Below are 14,436 nucleotides of genomic sequence, written 5' to 3' on the forward strand. Positions count from 1 at the left end.
CCCAGTCCATAGCCCTGCTGCAGCCCTGCTGATAGGGTTTCACTCTCTCTAGGCTGAAGAAGAGGGCAGGCAGTACAATACAAACCGCAGGACACAGATCTACCTGGGAATCTATATTCCTCTTCCTTCAACACACACCTTTTTCAGTGAACCTCTGGGACCTGTGTCTTCCTGCTGACACCTGGGCCTTAGGTAAGACGTCTGAGAAGTGAAATGTGGGCGATTGCAGTGATAAAACTCAAAGAAATCTCTCTCTGAGATGCCTTGAGTGTTTGTGGATTATAACACATTGATGGTAATAATTCTGTACAAGGCGCTATTTCTGGTCAAGTTAATTTGAGCCCCATGGTCGGAAGATTTTGGAGGAGAAGCCTCTGTATGTTGCCTGCAGAGGCCTTTGCAATAGATTAATTAATGAATGAGGGAATCAGAAGCAGATGCTCTACTTAATTTGGCAGATTGCACTGTTGATTATGTTTGAAGTCCCAGTAATTGGTCGAGAAAATTTTTAAATTCACACTATATCGCACATAGTTTGACAGTTACATTGTAGAATGAAATTTAATGACTAAATAGCTAATTTAATTATGAATCAAACCAAATTTCCTCTTCTTCCACCACTTCTTACCAAACACCGTGCTAGGTGAGGAATGTGGCCCTCTGCGGTGGAGTTTTTAGTCCACGGGATGCATGTATGTGTGTATCTGGGAATGTGCTGACTGATGCCCTTCCTCCCCAGCTGTCCCCTCAAGATTTATCTAGAGCTAAAACAGGCTGGTCGTGGGGGACAGGAGCGCCTCTTTACTCAGAGATGCGGTAACAGGACCCAGGCCCCTTTGCTCTAAGCTCCTGTAGTTTGCGACCAGCGCGGCTGTTTCCCTCCATCTTGCATTTCCACGAACATCTGAAAACACCTGTAACGTCATGGAGTCACATTAATCAGATAAAAGTCCAAATCTCTCTTACCGTGTGTGTGTGTGTGTGTCAGTGTGTGTCTGTGTGTGTGGTCTTGTGCACATGCATGACACCCCCACTCATTACGGAGGTATGGAACATAGGTTCCCAAAAATAGCACACACAGGACTGAATCCCCAGCTAGGAATGAGCTTCAATTACAGCAGATGAAAAGCAATTACATTAACTGTCTCCCTGTAGACGAGCTCTGCAGCTTTTTCTCTTGTACAGGGACTCACCTCCAGCCTTATATAATTGCTTTTGACCTGTGCAATAGACAGCGACATACTGCCGGCCCCTGGAGTGGTTAGTCAAGAGAGACACAAGCTGCCACTGGGAATTTGTGTCCTCTAGGGCACGTGGAGGCTATAGACCACACTATAAAGTGTTCTTAACTTAATTAGAGAACTCTGGGATGGATGTCCTCAAGCTTGCGCGCATTTGGGACCTGATGTGCAACATCCTCACACATAGATACATCTTAGAAAACATTTTATTCCTTCTCCTGTAATATCTATGGGCAGGTTTAACACTTTTGTTGTATCAGGTTTCACTGCCTGTCAGTGTCTTGTTGCTAAATTTGTCATGCTCCTCGCTGGACGCCAGACAGACCAAATTAGTTTTGAGGCAGTGATTCTTTATATCTAATTAAACCACTTTTACACTATGTGATCAATTAAAGTCGATTTAGATCAAAGATCACATTTAAAGACAAGTGTTGCGCAAAAAAAATGTAAATGCCTTTTATGTCACAAATAGAGTCGTGGTTATGGTGTATTTATTTGTACCAAACATCTCACAGTGAAGCTGCCTCCTGGACTCTTACTTTTTTTAATAGTCTCCCTCTGGATCTCAGGACAGCAACTGCATGGATAAGCTAAAACAAGATCCCCTCCAATCTATTATCACTGGCCCACCGCTGATTTATTATGTATACGTCTGCTCAATTTTTGAAGCTGCATTAATAGATTTCCTTTTGGTCACTCGGGGACAATACAACAAGCTGTACACAAACAAGAGCTCCAAATTAAATGACAAAATACCTTGGTGGTTGTAACGGCCCATTAGAGCAACTCACTTTATGATCTGACGTCCCTCCAGGCAGGATGACTTAATTGTTCTCTGCCTTCCGAAATCAATGTTCATGATATGGTTACGTTTTGGTTAGGTTTAGGCATAATAACACAATAGGTACAATAACGACTTTGTGAGTTCATCGATGGGATGAAATGAGTTAAGGTTGGTAATTGATCCTGGTCATTGTTAGAAAACGGGAAACGTTGTGTGTTTTGTAGTCTCATCCATCACTGCTGCCTCCTCCCTGTGCAGACTTTGTTGCTCTTTAATAACGTCTTTTCTCCTACACACAGCCTCATCACACAGTTTATCTCGTTATAATTTAATATTAGACGTCACGATATTATAAAAAACATGTTGTGGTGAATGTGTCATGTTTCTGGTCATCTGATTAGAGTAAATCCAGTACTGCTTCTTGCTTTGTTTTTGGTCTCCACCAGCTTTTTTTGTTGTTGTTGCTGAATGCTCATTTGGGAACAACTTGTTTGTATGGTTGTCTGTTTGGTCTATTTGGTGCTGGTCGTGTACTGTGGGCTCATCAGAGCTGAAAACAGCTGCCTGCTGCATCGGGAAGGTTAATGAAAGTGTGTAAAACCAACACACTGAGTTGAACAATGCAAAAATGTTTTGTAGAGCTGAAGGGACACCGTAGAGTCGGGTGACAATCTTCTGTGGGTTTATCACCAAGAACGACACTTGTTGTTTGCTTAACAAGGACAATGCACAATAAATGTTGGGGGCGGCTGTGGCTGAGGGGTAGAGCGTTCGTCCTCCAACCAGAAGGTCGGCAGTTCGATCCTAGTCTTCCCCATCTGCATGCCGAAGTGTCCTTGGGAAAGATGCTGAACCCCCGAATTGCCCATCATAGGCAAACTGTACTGTAAAGCGCTTTGAGTGGTCATCAAGGCTAGAAAAACGCTATATAAATACAAACCATTTACCATTTACAAGATATGGCATGAAACTAATTTTCCTCTGTAGTACCTGAGCAGAAGCCATAGATGATGCCAGAGTGAAAGAAAACATTCGGTTAAAGAAAAGAAAACATCATTAACCATGGACAACCAGACATCAAGGAGCCTCATGCTAGCAAACATAATGTTTATCTTAGTTCTATGAAAGATGGATTCTTCAGCTACATTTCCACTCATTTAAACTCTCTGATATTTCCACATGAAACATACCATCCACATCCATTATAAATGCAGAAGTATTTATTTTTAATCTTGAGGTTGTGACCCTTTAAGTCGCCTATTGTAGTGATTTGACAAATATATTCTTGACTGGGATGGAGTTGTCTCAGCATCATACTCAGTCAACTGTTGGAGCTGTTTTTTCCTGCATTTCTAATACGAGACGAATGGCTGGTTATAATGATGATTATTATTCTTGTTCTGTTCTACAGCCATGCCTCTCGCTAGTCCTGTCCATTCTAACAAAAGGAAGAAGGGCGACAAGATCATCACTGACCTGTCCAACATCAGCCAGAATGGTAAAACGCGCACGCACACGCACACACACACACACACACACACACACACACACACACACACACACACACACACACACACACACACACAAACAGCATCCCACATTCACACACAGCAACTGGAAACATTTTGCCGAACCCCTCCGCCCCCTCATTCCTCAAAGACCTCCCTGTATCTCCCCTGTGATCTGATTATCCAGCCCAGCAAATGTCAAGTCCGATTGTGAGCTTTGCTCTCTGGTGTCCACTATCTGCACAATCTGTGTCTGTAAATTGAATCATTGCATGTGGTCTTATGTGGATTTGTGATACACACACACACTTGTACACACACACACATTCCAAGCAGTAACACAATATCTAAAGTCTTCTGTGGGGTTATGTGGCTCATTATCAAATGGCAGAGGAGCTACAGACCTTATACCATTAGAGGCAACACAAAATACCAGACAGTGGTTCTGCTCCATATTTGTTTTAGTTTGTGTGTTTATTGTGTGTGGAGTCATTACAACATGTACAAACGTGGCAAATAGTTTTAACGTCTTTAACCCACAACTGTACTGTGAAATACTGTGAAAATCTATGTATTTCACAGTATATATACTTATTTGAACACTGGTGGTTATTGCTGTAGTGTATATAATGGTGCTCTTTTCCTTGTTAAGCTATGTTGGCCAATAACAAACATTTAATTCTTCCTCTATATATTTTTCTAAAAATCCCTGCCTGGGCACCAGAGAGTGTCCAGAGACTTACTGCAGGAAAAGACCCACCAGAAGCCGAGTGTTTAAAACATTTCCCTCTGCCAGACCCACCAGTAGGTCCATCTGTTCAACTCTCGCTGTGAAGCTGGACACGCTTCAGACGCACATGCTGTTATTTTTACTTTTAGTGGAAAATCCCACTTTCAAAAATAAATGAATAAACATTAAAAATTGATGTGTCAGGCTGAATGTGAGGAAAAAATGTAAAAGCTGCTACAGATGGCATGTGCAGCATTTCCAATAAATGAGATGGTGCAGCTTTAAAAGTAAATTCATTTACCCAACTATTGTCAGCAAGTGTTTGTTCATTGTGGGAATGTACATGATGTAGTATTGGTATACGAGTCAATTATTTGGTGAAAAACTCCACCAAAACTGCACCATACTACCCACACATTATGATACAAATTTATTAAAATATGATGATGAAATAATATACAGTATAGTGTAACACTCTGAAGGAACCTTTACTCAATACTTAGTGGTTTTATTTTTGACACTTTACAAACAATATGTTAATACTAACTTGTAGCTAAATATAAATGTCAAAGTAGAAGTCTTAACTGGCTCTTTAACTTATTAAAATCTTAAATGTAAGAATTTATAGTTAATCCAGTGGTATGGCAGCAGTCTTGGTCCCCAGAGGAGGAATTTTCACCCTGATATTTCCTCACCCATAATACTGTTGTTTTATTGTGAAATTCGCTGACAACTATTGGTTGGATTGCCATGAAATTTGGTACAAAAGTTCATGTCCCCCAAAGAGGAATTTCTTCTTTTTTTTTTAAATCCGACTTTTCATCTTACGCCACAATCAGGTCCGACTTACAATTTGTCCAATACTTTCTGGCATTGTAATTAAATGACTACAAAACCACTGTCATTCCCATCAGCCCCTGCTGTTCTTTAATTTGAATGAGATCAGCATGGTGCATTATCATTCAGCTCAAAAGCACAATGCTTTACTGCAGCCTCACAGAGCTGCTAGCATTGACTCTTCATTTAATAGGGATTATTTTCTATCACAGAATAAAAACTGGCCTTTACTTCTTGCATAACATATTATATTTATAAACACCAACAATGAACCAAATCTTTGCGCGTACAATCTGCTTTCTGAGTGTCTGCACATGCTTCTATCTGTCATTCAACAATCTGTTGGTTTCTCCCCCCCATTTCCGTCCTCTGCTTCTCCTTCTGCTGTCACATCTGTAGCCACATCTGAGCCTTTCAACCGGTTTGTTCTCAGTCAGTCAGACAGACAGTCAGTCAGTCAGTCATTCAGGAGCTTATCCTGCTTATCCCCCTTTTTGCTCCAGTTAATGCCCAGTCATCCATCCATCATCCTCTCTGCGCTCTGTCGTTCTGACAGTTTGTCCCATGCCCCCGTCCCCTCTGCATGTCGTCTGCTTGCGTCTGTCCGCCCCTGCCTCTGTCAGTCTGTCCCGTTTCCTCCTAGTCAGCAGCCAGCTCCACTTTCAAATTCTTCTGAATTAACACTCTAATCAATATCCCCACGGGAGAGTTCGCTCTGCTCAGCAGCCTCAATTATTCTCTCACTCTTTCTCTCTCCATCTCTTTCTCTCTCATACACACAGACACACACACACACACACACACACACACACATACACCCACCCACTTGCACAAGTCTGATTTACGATATACTGCTAACAGCAGCATTGCAATGCCAACTCCCTGCTTTATAGATGTGTCCGTGTGAGTGTGTGTACAAGTGTGTGTGTGTGTGTGTGTGTGTCTGTGTGTGTGTGTGTGTGTGTGGTTTTATGGCTGGACTCCAGGTGTTATGAATGATATCAGAGTGGATGTGGTGGATGAGAAGAGTGTTTTATGAGGAGCTCGGTGGAGCAGTAAAATCCATCAGATCTCTCCATCACTGCAGCGAAGGAGAGAGAGAGAGAGAGAGAGAGGTGGAGAGAGAGAAGAAGAGAGAGAGGTGAGAGAGAGAGAGAGAGAGAGAGAGAGAGAGAGCAACAGTATGTTATGAGGATTTCCCTCCATAAACAGTTCTCCCTGTTGTGTCATTCCCCAGTGCCCCTTTTCTTCTATATTGCTTTGGCCCAGTAATTCCTACAACCCCCCTGGCTTCATACACACTCACGCCCTCTAACACAACAGGTTTTAACTGTAATTCATCACAACAAGTATGGTGTGAAAGCCAGAGGATAAAAGTATTTGCCCTTTACAGTCACATCCCTGATTCAATATCAGACCTAAATTGGAGGTTAAACCCACCTTTTAATTTGCCAAATGGGTTTAGTTGACAAGCGTATGCAGTAGCTATGCCAAAAACTGAAACAATCCTCTGAATCTTAATAACAAAAAATGCGTAGAAATTGTTCATCTGAGCAGTGATAAATCATCGTTAGGTCCAGGAGCCAGGTTTATTCATTCAAGTAAGAGCAGTAGTTCAAGAGAAAATGTTAAAAATATCTTCGACAACCTGTTAACTGTTAAAATCAATACCACTCTCATTTCTGTCCATTCAACATGACTCTGATCTTGCCTTAAATTCGATGTTAATTTTGTTAACAATACTGTGCAACATATTCTTATTTTTGAGGGTAAGTGACCTGTACAAGCAGATGAAAGAGAAAATAATCACATATTTGATAAAACAAGAATGAAACATTGTCATAAAAGTAACCATGAACCATATTTGAAAAAGAGAAAGGGACAAAAACTTCTGGATGACATAAATAACAAAAGTCGTGTGTCTGCCTTAAATTCATGGTGTAACCCTAACCCTAACCCCTTTATTTTGTCCTCCTCTTCTTCCTCCTCTTCCTCCTTCGTCTCCCTGGCAGACGATGAAACCGACCCAGAGGCCTCCGAGTTCGACCTGGGCACCAAGATCAAGACGCCCAAGGACTTGATGCTGGAGGAGCTCTCCCTGCTCTCAAACAAGGGCTCCAAGATGTTCAGGATGAGGCAGCAAAGGGTGGACAAGTTCATCGTGACCAACCAGAACATGGTGAGAGTGAGGAACTGAAGGAGAGTTTACATGTATGCTGTATATGTATGCGGATACTGTTCGGGCTGTATCTTTATTTCATGTCTTCCAGCAGAACCTCGAGAACCTGCTGATGCTTCCTCCCCCTGTCGCACCAAAACCTGAGATGCCAAAAGTAGAAGGTATGGGGTCATCCATGCACTTTTGTTGATTTTCATTATTTCTTTTATGATTTTGCACTTCATCTATGTGCTCTTCCCACCCTGTCCCTGGGTGTCTCAGTGGTGGAGGAGATGGTGGATGAGGAGGCGGATAAGGAGGCGAAGAGGAAGGAGTATATACGCACCTACGTATCACCATGGGAACGGGCCATGAAGGGCAACATGGAGCTGACAGCCACCATGAAGGCCAGCATGCCGGGACCCATCCAGATCCACCCAGACCTGACCCTGTACAAGAGCTTCAACAGGTACACACACACACACACACACACACACACACACACACACACACACACACACACACACACACACACACACACACACACACACACACACACACACACACAGATTGCATAAGAGCATATTTTCATGTCTGCAAGTATCATGAACATGTTGAATATTAAGCAGATAAAAGTAGCAATTATTTAAGCTCTCACTTGTAGATACATGTAAAATTATAAACAGTCTTTTTTCAATATTCTCCATTTGTAGTTGTAATTTTGATCCCAAAAATAAAATTCTAAATGAGTCAAATACCTTCTACTGAGCAGTTTAAACGAATTGAGTGACTTTAGAGAGGATTCTGTAAAATCCAATAATCACTCATAGTGAACCAACACAGGAAAGTGGAATTTATTTTCATCCTCCTGGAAGACTTCTTCACTTGTCTTCAAGGAACATTCATTTCCTGTATCTTTCTGACGCTCTGACAATAGTGCCCACTTCACACGGCGACGGGCCAGATGTGTGGAGGTGAGAAAGTGAGCAGCTGGGCCCTCAGGCTCTCTTTCCTCAAACACTTACTTCTGGCACTTTACTGAGAACAAATGAGTGAGAAACTGTGACTGGCTTCCTGAAACTCTGCAGTGGCGTCTTCAACAATACCACATCTGCCCCCCTCCACAATTGGAGGCTTTTCATCTCACCTTCAAGTGCGGAACAGTTTTCCTTTAGATGTGTCCGAATGATTTCGAATGAATAGTTTGCTTCAACTTGTTGCCACCTTTAATATTCAACTGAAATTTCACAAACTGTGGGACTCAAAATATACATTTCTGAAACATTCAGAATTAATATATCAGAGGCAACACTTATTATTATTGAATGGGCCAAGCTCTAAAATTATGAATATGCCTTGACATTAACTAGGACCATAGACTTTATGTAAAGATGGACAACGCGTCTCCACCTCCTCCAACTTTTTGAGAAATGAAGCAAATATATCCCTGATTCAAACACTGCCATCTTAAGCATTTGGAGCCAGTTCCGGTCAAAAGATGGAGCCAGGGTAGTAAGGTCCTGCCGATACAGGAATAATTATCACTTGAACATACATCAGTGTGATACCTAATATGGCCGCAACCATCTTTGAGAAAAAATTATTTAACATTTACTTTGATTTTTTTAGTTTGGTCCATAGGAGACAGGAATTTGGACTTATAGTGCAGCCATCCACCAGGTGGTGACCAAGATGCTTTGGCTTCACTTTTGGGGAGCAGTCTTAATGGCACAAGAGTGACATCATAACTGTGTTCCGATAAAACTGGAATTACTCAATGTAATTATAGTTATAACTGCAGCACCAGTCTCAGCTACTCATATAGAACCAACGTCTCTATGACAACCAGCAACTTGCTGTTTCATTAACAAAAATAAAAAGCGACTTCCTTCTCGTCTGTTTCTATGGCGTCACTCAGCAGTGATACAAATCACACATACTCTACCACGTCGCTCCCATCTCATTCCACATGTCGTTATTTTAATCTCGTTTGAACTCTGTCCGTGGTGATAGTGCTGATGGTTGCTATGGACCCCAGAACATGTAGCTGTAGCCTTTATAATTACTAATGGGTCTGAGTCAGCAATAAATAACCAGCCGAGGGGGAAACATTATGAGACAACAGGTCCCTGGGCACAGATATGTAAAAGCCCACCCACCACTCCTACATAGGAGGGAAACACACTGACAACGACACAGAGCGCTCAGACTCACACTGACACATACACATTTTTAATGGTAGTCAATTTGCTGTTTGTGGTTATTTTGTGTTTCTTTTTGGTTGTTTTGTGTGTTTTTGTGGTTATTTTGTGTGTATCTGTGGTTGTTTTGTGTCTCTTTGTGGTTGTTTTGTGTCTGTTTGTGGTCATTATATGTGTATTTGTGGTTGTTTTGTGTGTGTTTATGGTTATGTTTTGTGCATATCTGGTTGTTTGTACATTTTTGTGGTTGTTTTGTATCACGTTGTGGACATTTTGCATGTCTTTGTGGTGGGTTGGGTGTTTTTGTGGTTGTTTTGTATATCTTTGTGCTTGTATTGTGTATCTTAGTGGTTATTTTGTGTCCTTTTGAGGTTGTTTTGTGACTCTTTGCGGTTGTTTTGTGTCTCTTTGTGTTTATTTTGTGTCACTTTGTTGTTGTGTGAGATGCCCATGATGCTCATCCTGATCTCTCACCCTCCTACTTTGTCCCTTTTTCTCTGCCAGGACGGCGTTGCCATTTGGTGGCAACGACAAGGCGTGCAAGATCCTGGCCTTCGAGCACCCGGAGATCAGCGTTGCCACCGATGAGCCAGAGTCACTGGCCTCCCTGCAGGCTGACATCCGCTCACGACCCTCGTTCAACCGCACGCCCATCGGCTGGGTGTGCAACGAGGACAACTCAAACATCCACATGGACGTGGACAACATCGCCTTCGACGGAGAGACAGATGACCTGTGAACACGCGTGCAGACAGAAGCATGATTACAGTACATGTAGCCTGAAACACACATTACCTGAAGTACACATGCACTATAGGACCCACAAACACATACTTACATGAAGATCACATCCTCACATATGTGTATTAGAGCATTGGGCAGATCATAATTCTTGACCCACACACTGACAACATGAGCACTGGTAGAGTTGCTGAAGCTCCCATGAACACATGTTGAAATGTATTTTAATTGCATGGAAAAAAAATCGAAAATAAGCTAAAGCTATTCAAAACTGACTTGATGGAAGAGGACAAAGAGTCTCCTCGGTCTCTTGCGTTCTTTCTTACTATGTGTGTGCAAACTGTGGTAAGTTAATGTGACACCTGTGTGAACAGAAACAGATAAGCACCTTGCACTCTTAAAATGTTTTATTTATGCAATAAAGTTCCCCTTTACAGAACGTCTGACTGCTTCTCATGTCAACGCTGCATATGCTGCTCCTGGAGATCTTTCATTACAAGTTACAAAATAAAAAAATGTACTTATTTTTTGGAATCGTCGACTTTCTGGCTCTTTCTGGAGCTTTCAAACCACCGTCTACAGTGGGTGGATTTTGCTCAGTTGCCAAACAGTATCTCACTCAAATGCAACCACCTGTTACCACCCAGAGTTTTACACTTAAGTCACATGAGGACACTTAAGACATCTCCATGACAGCAAACTCCACCCACTGCTGAGGATGTGGTTAAATGTTTCGAACTTGATCTTTCCTCTGCCCCCAACAAGCAAAGTGCAAATCTATAGAGGGACACATTCATTTTCATAAAAAGAAAACAGGTTTTTTAATAGAATTTGATTGATTGTGGTGGCTGAGTGGGAGACACAGGCACTATGACAGCAACACTACTGATTCCATTTGGTACCAATGTCTTCTTTCTAATCTCTTTGGACAGACGTAGAATCAAATAAAGGCAAAAATACAAAAAAATTAAGTAAAAACTTTAAAAAGCGATATCTTTATCAGCACTCCTTATAGCTTTTTTTGGCATTTTAGGAAAAGTGCTTTTTTATTTTCTTGCTGAGAGTTTGATCATCATCATAAAAAAACTGGAGCCCCCAAATGTATTTAGAAATTGTGAAATTGTCTTTTCCGATGCAACCAGGAGACCAAAAATACTCCTAAAAGGTTTGATGCGCTCAACTTGTTAGACCTCTCTTGCACACCTTCATTACCAAACTAAACGCTGTCGCCATGACCTCTCACTTGCACTATGAATAGTCAGCACACTCAGGCTGTGACTGTAAACCGGAGCTGGCAGGTCTCCAATGACACCTATTAAACAGATGTCTTCTGCATGCTGTGGCGGAAGAAGTGCTCAGCATATCAACATGACATTTGTAGATGAAAAATGATGATCGACGTCGTCTCTAATGAATTCTCTACTCGTGTAAATTATTTACAGTTTAATCTGCGTGGTCGTATCTCACATAGAGCTCTTGTGTGTGACGGAAAAATGTTAATCTGGGGAGTAATTAGTCGGTAAAGCTGTGAAATACAGTGGAGTAAAACTTTTCCCTCTTGTAAGTAGTGGAGTAGAAGTTAGAGTATCATAAAAATGGGAATACTCATGTAATCATAGCAGAGATAAGATAAAACTGTATTGATCCACACAAAATTCAACTCTTTCAGCAGCAGGCAGGTCCGAATGAGGTAGACAAGAGAATAAAAATGTAAAAAAAAAAGGCATAAGAATAAAATAAATAAATAAATAATGCAGAGTATGCGCATAATATACCTTTACCTTTCACTGTAGTGTTTTTTATAGAAATGTTGTAAAGTACAATGTATGTAAATAGTAAATAGTATGAGTACAGTGAAAAACAGTGCAGTATTTTATTTTTCATCTCTGATGGTGTTGTAGAGTCTGACAGCAGTGGAATTACTCAGGAAAATGTACTTAGTTACTCTGTCTGCATCTTGTCTGACAGTGGATCGTCCTGACATCATGTTAGTGGAGGTGTAACAGGTAAGGGCCACATCCTCTTTTTCTCCTTGTGCCCGGTAGGCGGCGCCATCGGGCCAGGCAATCCTTTCCCTGATGAAAACCGCTACGTCACACACACGCACATACACGCACACACACACTGGCTGTAAAGATGGCACGGTATCGCGAGAGCGCCGTGCCGCGACCGGAGCGCTGGATGGCGCTGGTGGTGGCGGTGGCGGTGGGGGCTGGATGATGCGCCCACGGCTCGCCCTCCCTCTCGCTTCCTCTCTCCCTCCCTCTCTCGCTCTCTCTCGGTTAAATCACACGGAGGGACACGCGATCGGACGGAGACTGGCGGCGACAGCACCCGGGGTGAGTTAAAAAATCCCCAAAACCTGCACAGCACGCAAACGCATCATGGGATAGAAGGGGAGCATGGGTGAGGTAAGGGGATGGGAAGGTGTGTGTGTGTGTGAGGGGGGACGCGTGTGTGGTTTAGGGAGTGGGTGTGAGGGACTATATAGTCAACGTGTCGGCCAGATGTGATCCCCCAGATGTGCGACAGTCTCTGAAGATGTCATCCCCTCCATCATCATCCTCATCCTCATCATCGTCACCTCCATCATGACTCTCATCAGCACCACTCTCCCTCGTGCCGCTCTGTTGCTCTGTATCATGTCCACGTTATTATTTCATCAGGTTGCGCGTGAGTCGGTGGTTCCCCCTCCAGGCATCTCCCCCCCCCCCATCAAGTTCGTCCCGGTCGCATCACACATTATTGTGGGGGGGTTTCGGGTTTTCTCGCATGTCACAAGTGTTATTATCATCCACGCTGTCCCATCCCATCCCATGCTTGCATCCATCCCTATACATATAGCTGTGCTGTGCGCGTGGCTCCGGTCCTCTCCTCTGCGTGCGTGTTTCGGACTCTCCAGCTCTGTGTGGACTTGTTGATGGATGGCACAGGGACCGCAGCCTGTTTTCACCATGGCGGATCCACGCTCGGCTGTCATCGCTCCCGGGGGCCGCCATTGATTTAACGTTGCGGTTTCAATCCGCGTGATTGATCACTCTGGCCCCTCACCGGGCCCCAGACGTCACCCGCCCGCCTGGACAGTATGGCGGGGCTTATGGTCCTCTGCTGCGCGCACACGTACTTACAACTACGTACTTACAATACTTGTGAAACACACACATTTGTGTTCGGCTACTTGTGAGGATAGTGCATTGACTTACAGCAACTCCTTAAGCCTAAAGTTAACCTTATTAAACTTAGCCTGGGTTTACCCTAAAACCAAGGCTTAACCCTATGATAAAGGATTAACCTTTATTATAGGGTTAAATGTCCTATGTCAGTAAATACAAATCAAACACACACACACACACACACACACACACACACACACACACACACACACACACACACACACTGGAACACACAAAGATGTTTATATAGAAAGTTTGAACTGCTATCTTTGTTTGCACTGATCCCATCATCCCCATGAGGTCTACTGGTACTGACAAGCTTTAGTGTTTATGCTGAGAAAAAGGTCCTTAAGAAAAAAAAAGTACAAACACACACACACCCTCCCAGCTGAGTTGAAATGTTGCCATGACTTTTAAGTTGCACTTATCATCACTTGCAGTTTTTGGAGATGAAATACAGTTGTTAAGGGTGTATGCACAATGTGTGTGTTAATCTGCTGTCTGCACATTACCGTCTCATCTTGTTTTAGCTTAAAAACACCAGGTCAGAGCCAATTTCAGCTCTTTATTTAACATTACATGTCCTTGTATTCACAGCTGTATCCACATATTTACGAGCCGTCGCTGTAGCCTCCTCTTACAGTCTCGTCCCAGGCCGTGTAACCTTTCATTCTGTAGGAGGAGCGGGATTTTCCCGGAAGCTATAAACTCTCATTACCTTTATCTACAAAATAGCTCATTCTCAGCCTCGGTCCACACTGCCAAAAAAGAAAAGCCTGGCTTCCCTCGTCCCTCTCCGGATAACTCTCCTCAGGGGTGTTTCCACCGGCGTTATCTAAATGATCAAACCAATCAGGATGCCTTATGTGATGTTGTGTGTCGCTCTGGTGAACGGGCGAAGAGACACGTGACATAAACATCATTTGACTTTGGGTCTTGAATATATTTCCTTTTTTTCTTATCAGTTCCCTGACTGTTGTTTGTATTTAACATCTTTCATAAGCTGCTTTCAGACATGCACTGAACTCTGCATATTCTCCTGAAATTATCCTGAGGGGCTTTA

General features: G+C 42.7%; 2 protein-coding genes across 6 annotated transcripts in view; both read left to right on the top strand.

Annotated features, from left to right (window-relative positions):
- Positions 1-20: 20 nt before the first annotated feature.
- Positions 21-10,725, top strand: myoz1b (myozenin 1b). Of its 2 annotated transcripts, none has more exons than XM_035145394.2 (6): positions 21-192; positions 3,437-3,523; positions 7,113-7,279; positions 7,371-7,440; positions 7,541-7,727; positions 9,964-10,725. In XM_035145394.2, exons 2-6 carry the CDS (start codon positions 3,439-3,441, stop codon positions 10,196-10,198), a joined length of 744 nt encoding a protein of 247 aa, XP_035001285.1. In that variant the 5' UTR covers positions 21-192; positions 3,437-3,438; the 3' UTR covers positions 10,199-10,725. The 2 variants fall into 2 exon arrangements, with proteins under 2 accessions (XP_035001285.1, XP_035001286.1); XM_035145395.2 differs by having other exon boundaries at positions 22-192; positions 7,374-7,440.
- A 141-nt stretch (positions 10,726-10,866) lies between these two features.
- Positions 10,867-14,436, top strand: part of LOC118100383 (inactive ubiquitin carboxyl-terminal hydrolase 54) — a 51,250-nt gene continuing 47,680 nt past the window's right edge. For 3 of the 4 annotated variants that reach the window (XR_004694433.2, XM_035145388.2, XM_035145391.2), the window contains exon 1: positions 10,867-12,539. The gene's annotated coding sequence lies outside the window, so the exon portion shown is untranslated. Of the gene's footprint in view, positions 12,612-14,436 lie in introns of all 4 variants that reach the window. The other variant, XM_035145389.2, reaches the window with a different exon arrangement.

The sequence above is a fragment of the Hippoglossus stenolepis genome, chromosome 21 (assembly GCF_022539355.2).
Source record: "Hippoglossus stenolepis isolate QCI-W04-F060 chromosome 21, HSTE1.2, whole genome shotgun sequence".
Lineage (NCBI taxonomy): Eukaryota > Metazoa > Chordata > Actinopteri > Pleuronectiformes > Pleuronectidae > Hippoglossus > Hippoglossus stenolepis.

Bases quoted from the DNA above. Each gene is read 5' to 3' on its own strand.
- myoz1b (XM_035145394.2), top strand. From the start codon at position 3,439: ATGCCTCTCGCTAGTCCTGTCCATTCTAACAAAAGGAAGAAGGGCGAC. The intron at 7,280-7,370 runs GTGAGAGTGAGG...CATGTCTTCCAG, and splicing joins TCGTGACCAACCAGAACATG to CAGAACCTCGAGAACCTGCT. The intron at 7,728-9,963 runs GTACACACACAC...TTTCTCTGCCAG, and splicing joins CTGTACAAGAGCTTCAACAG to GACGGCGTTGCCATTTGGTG.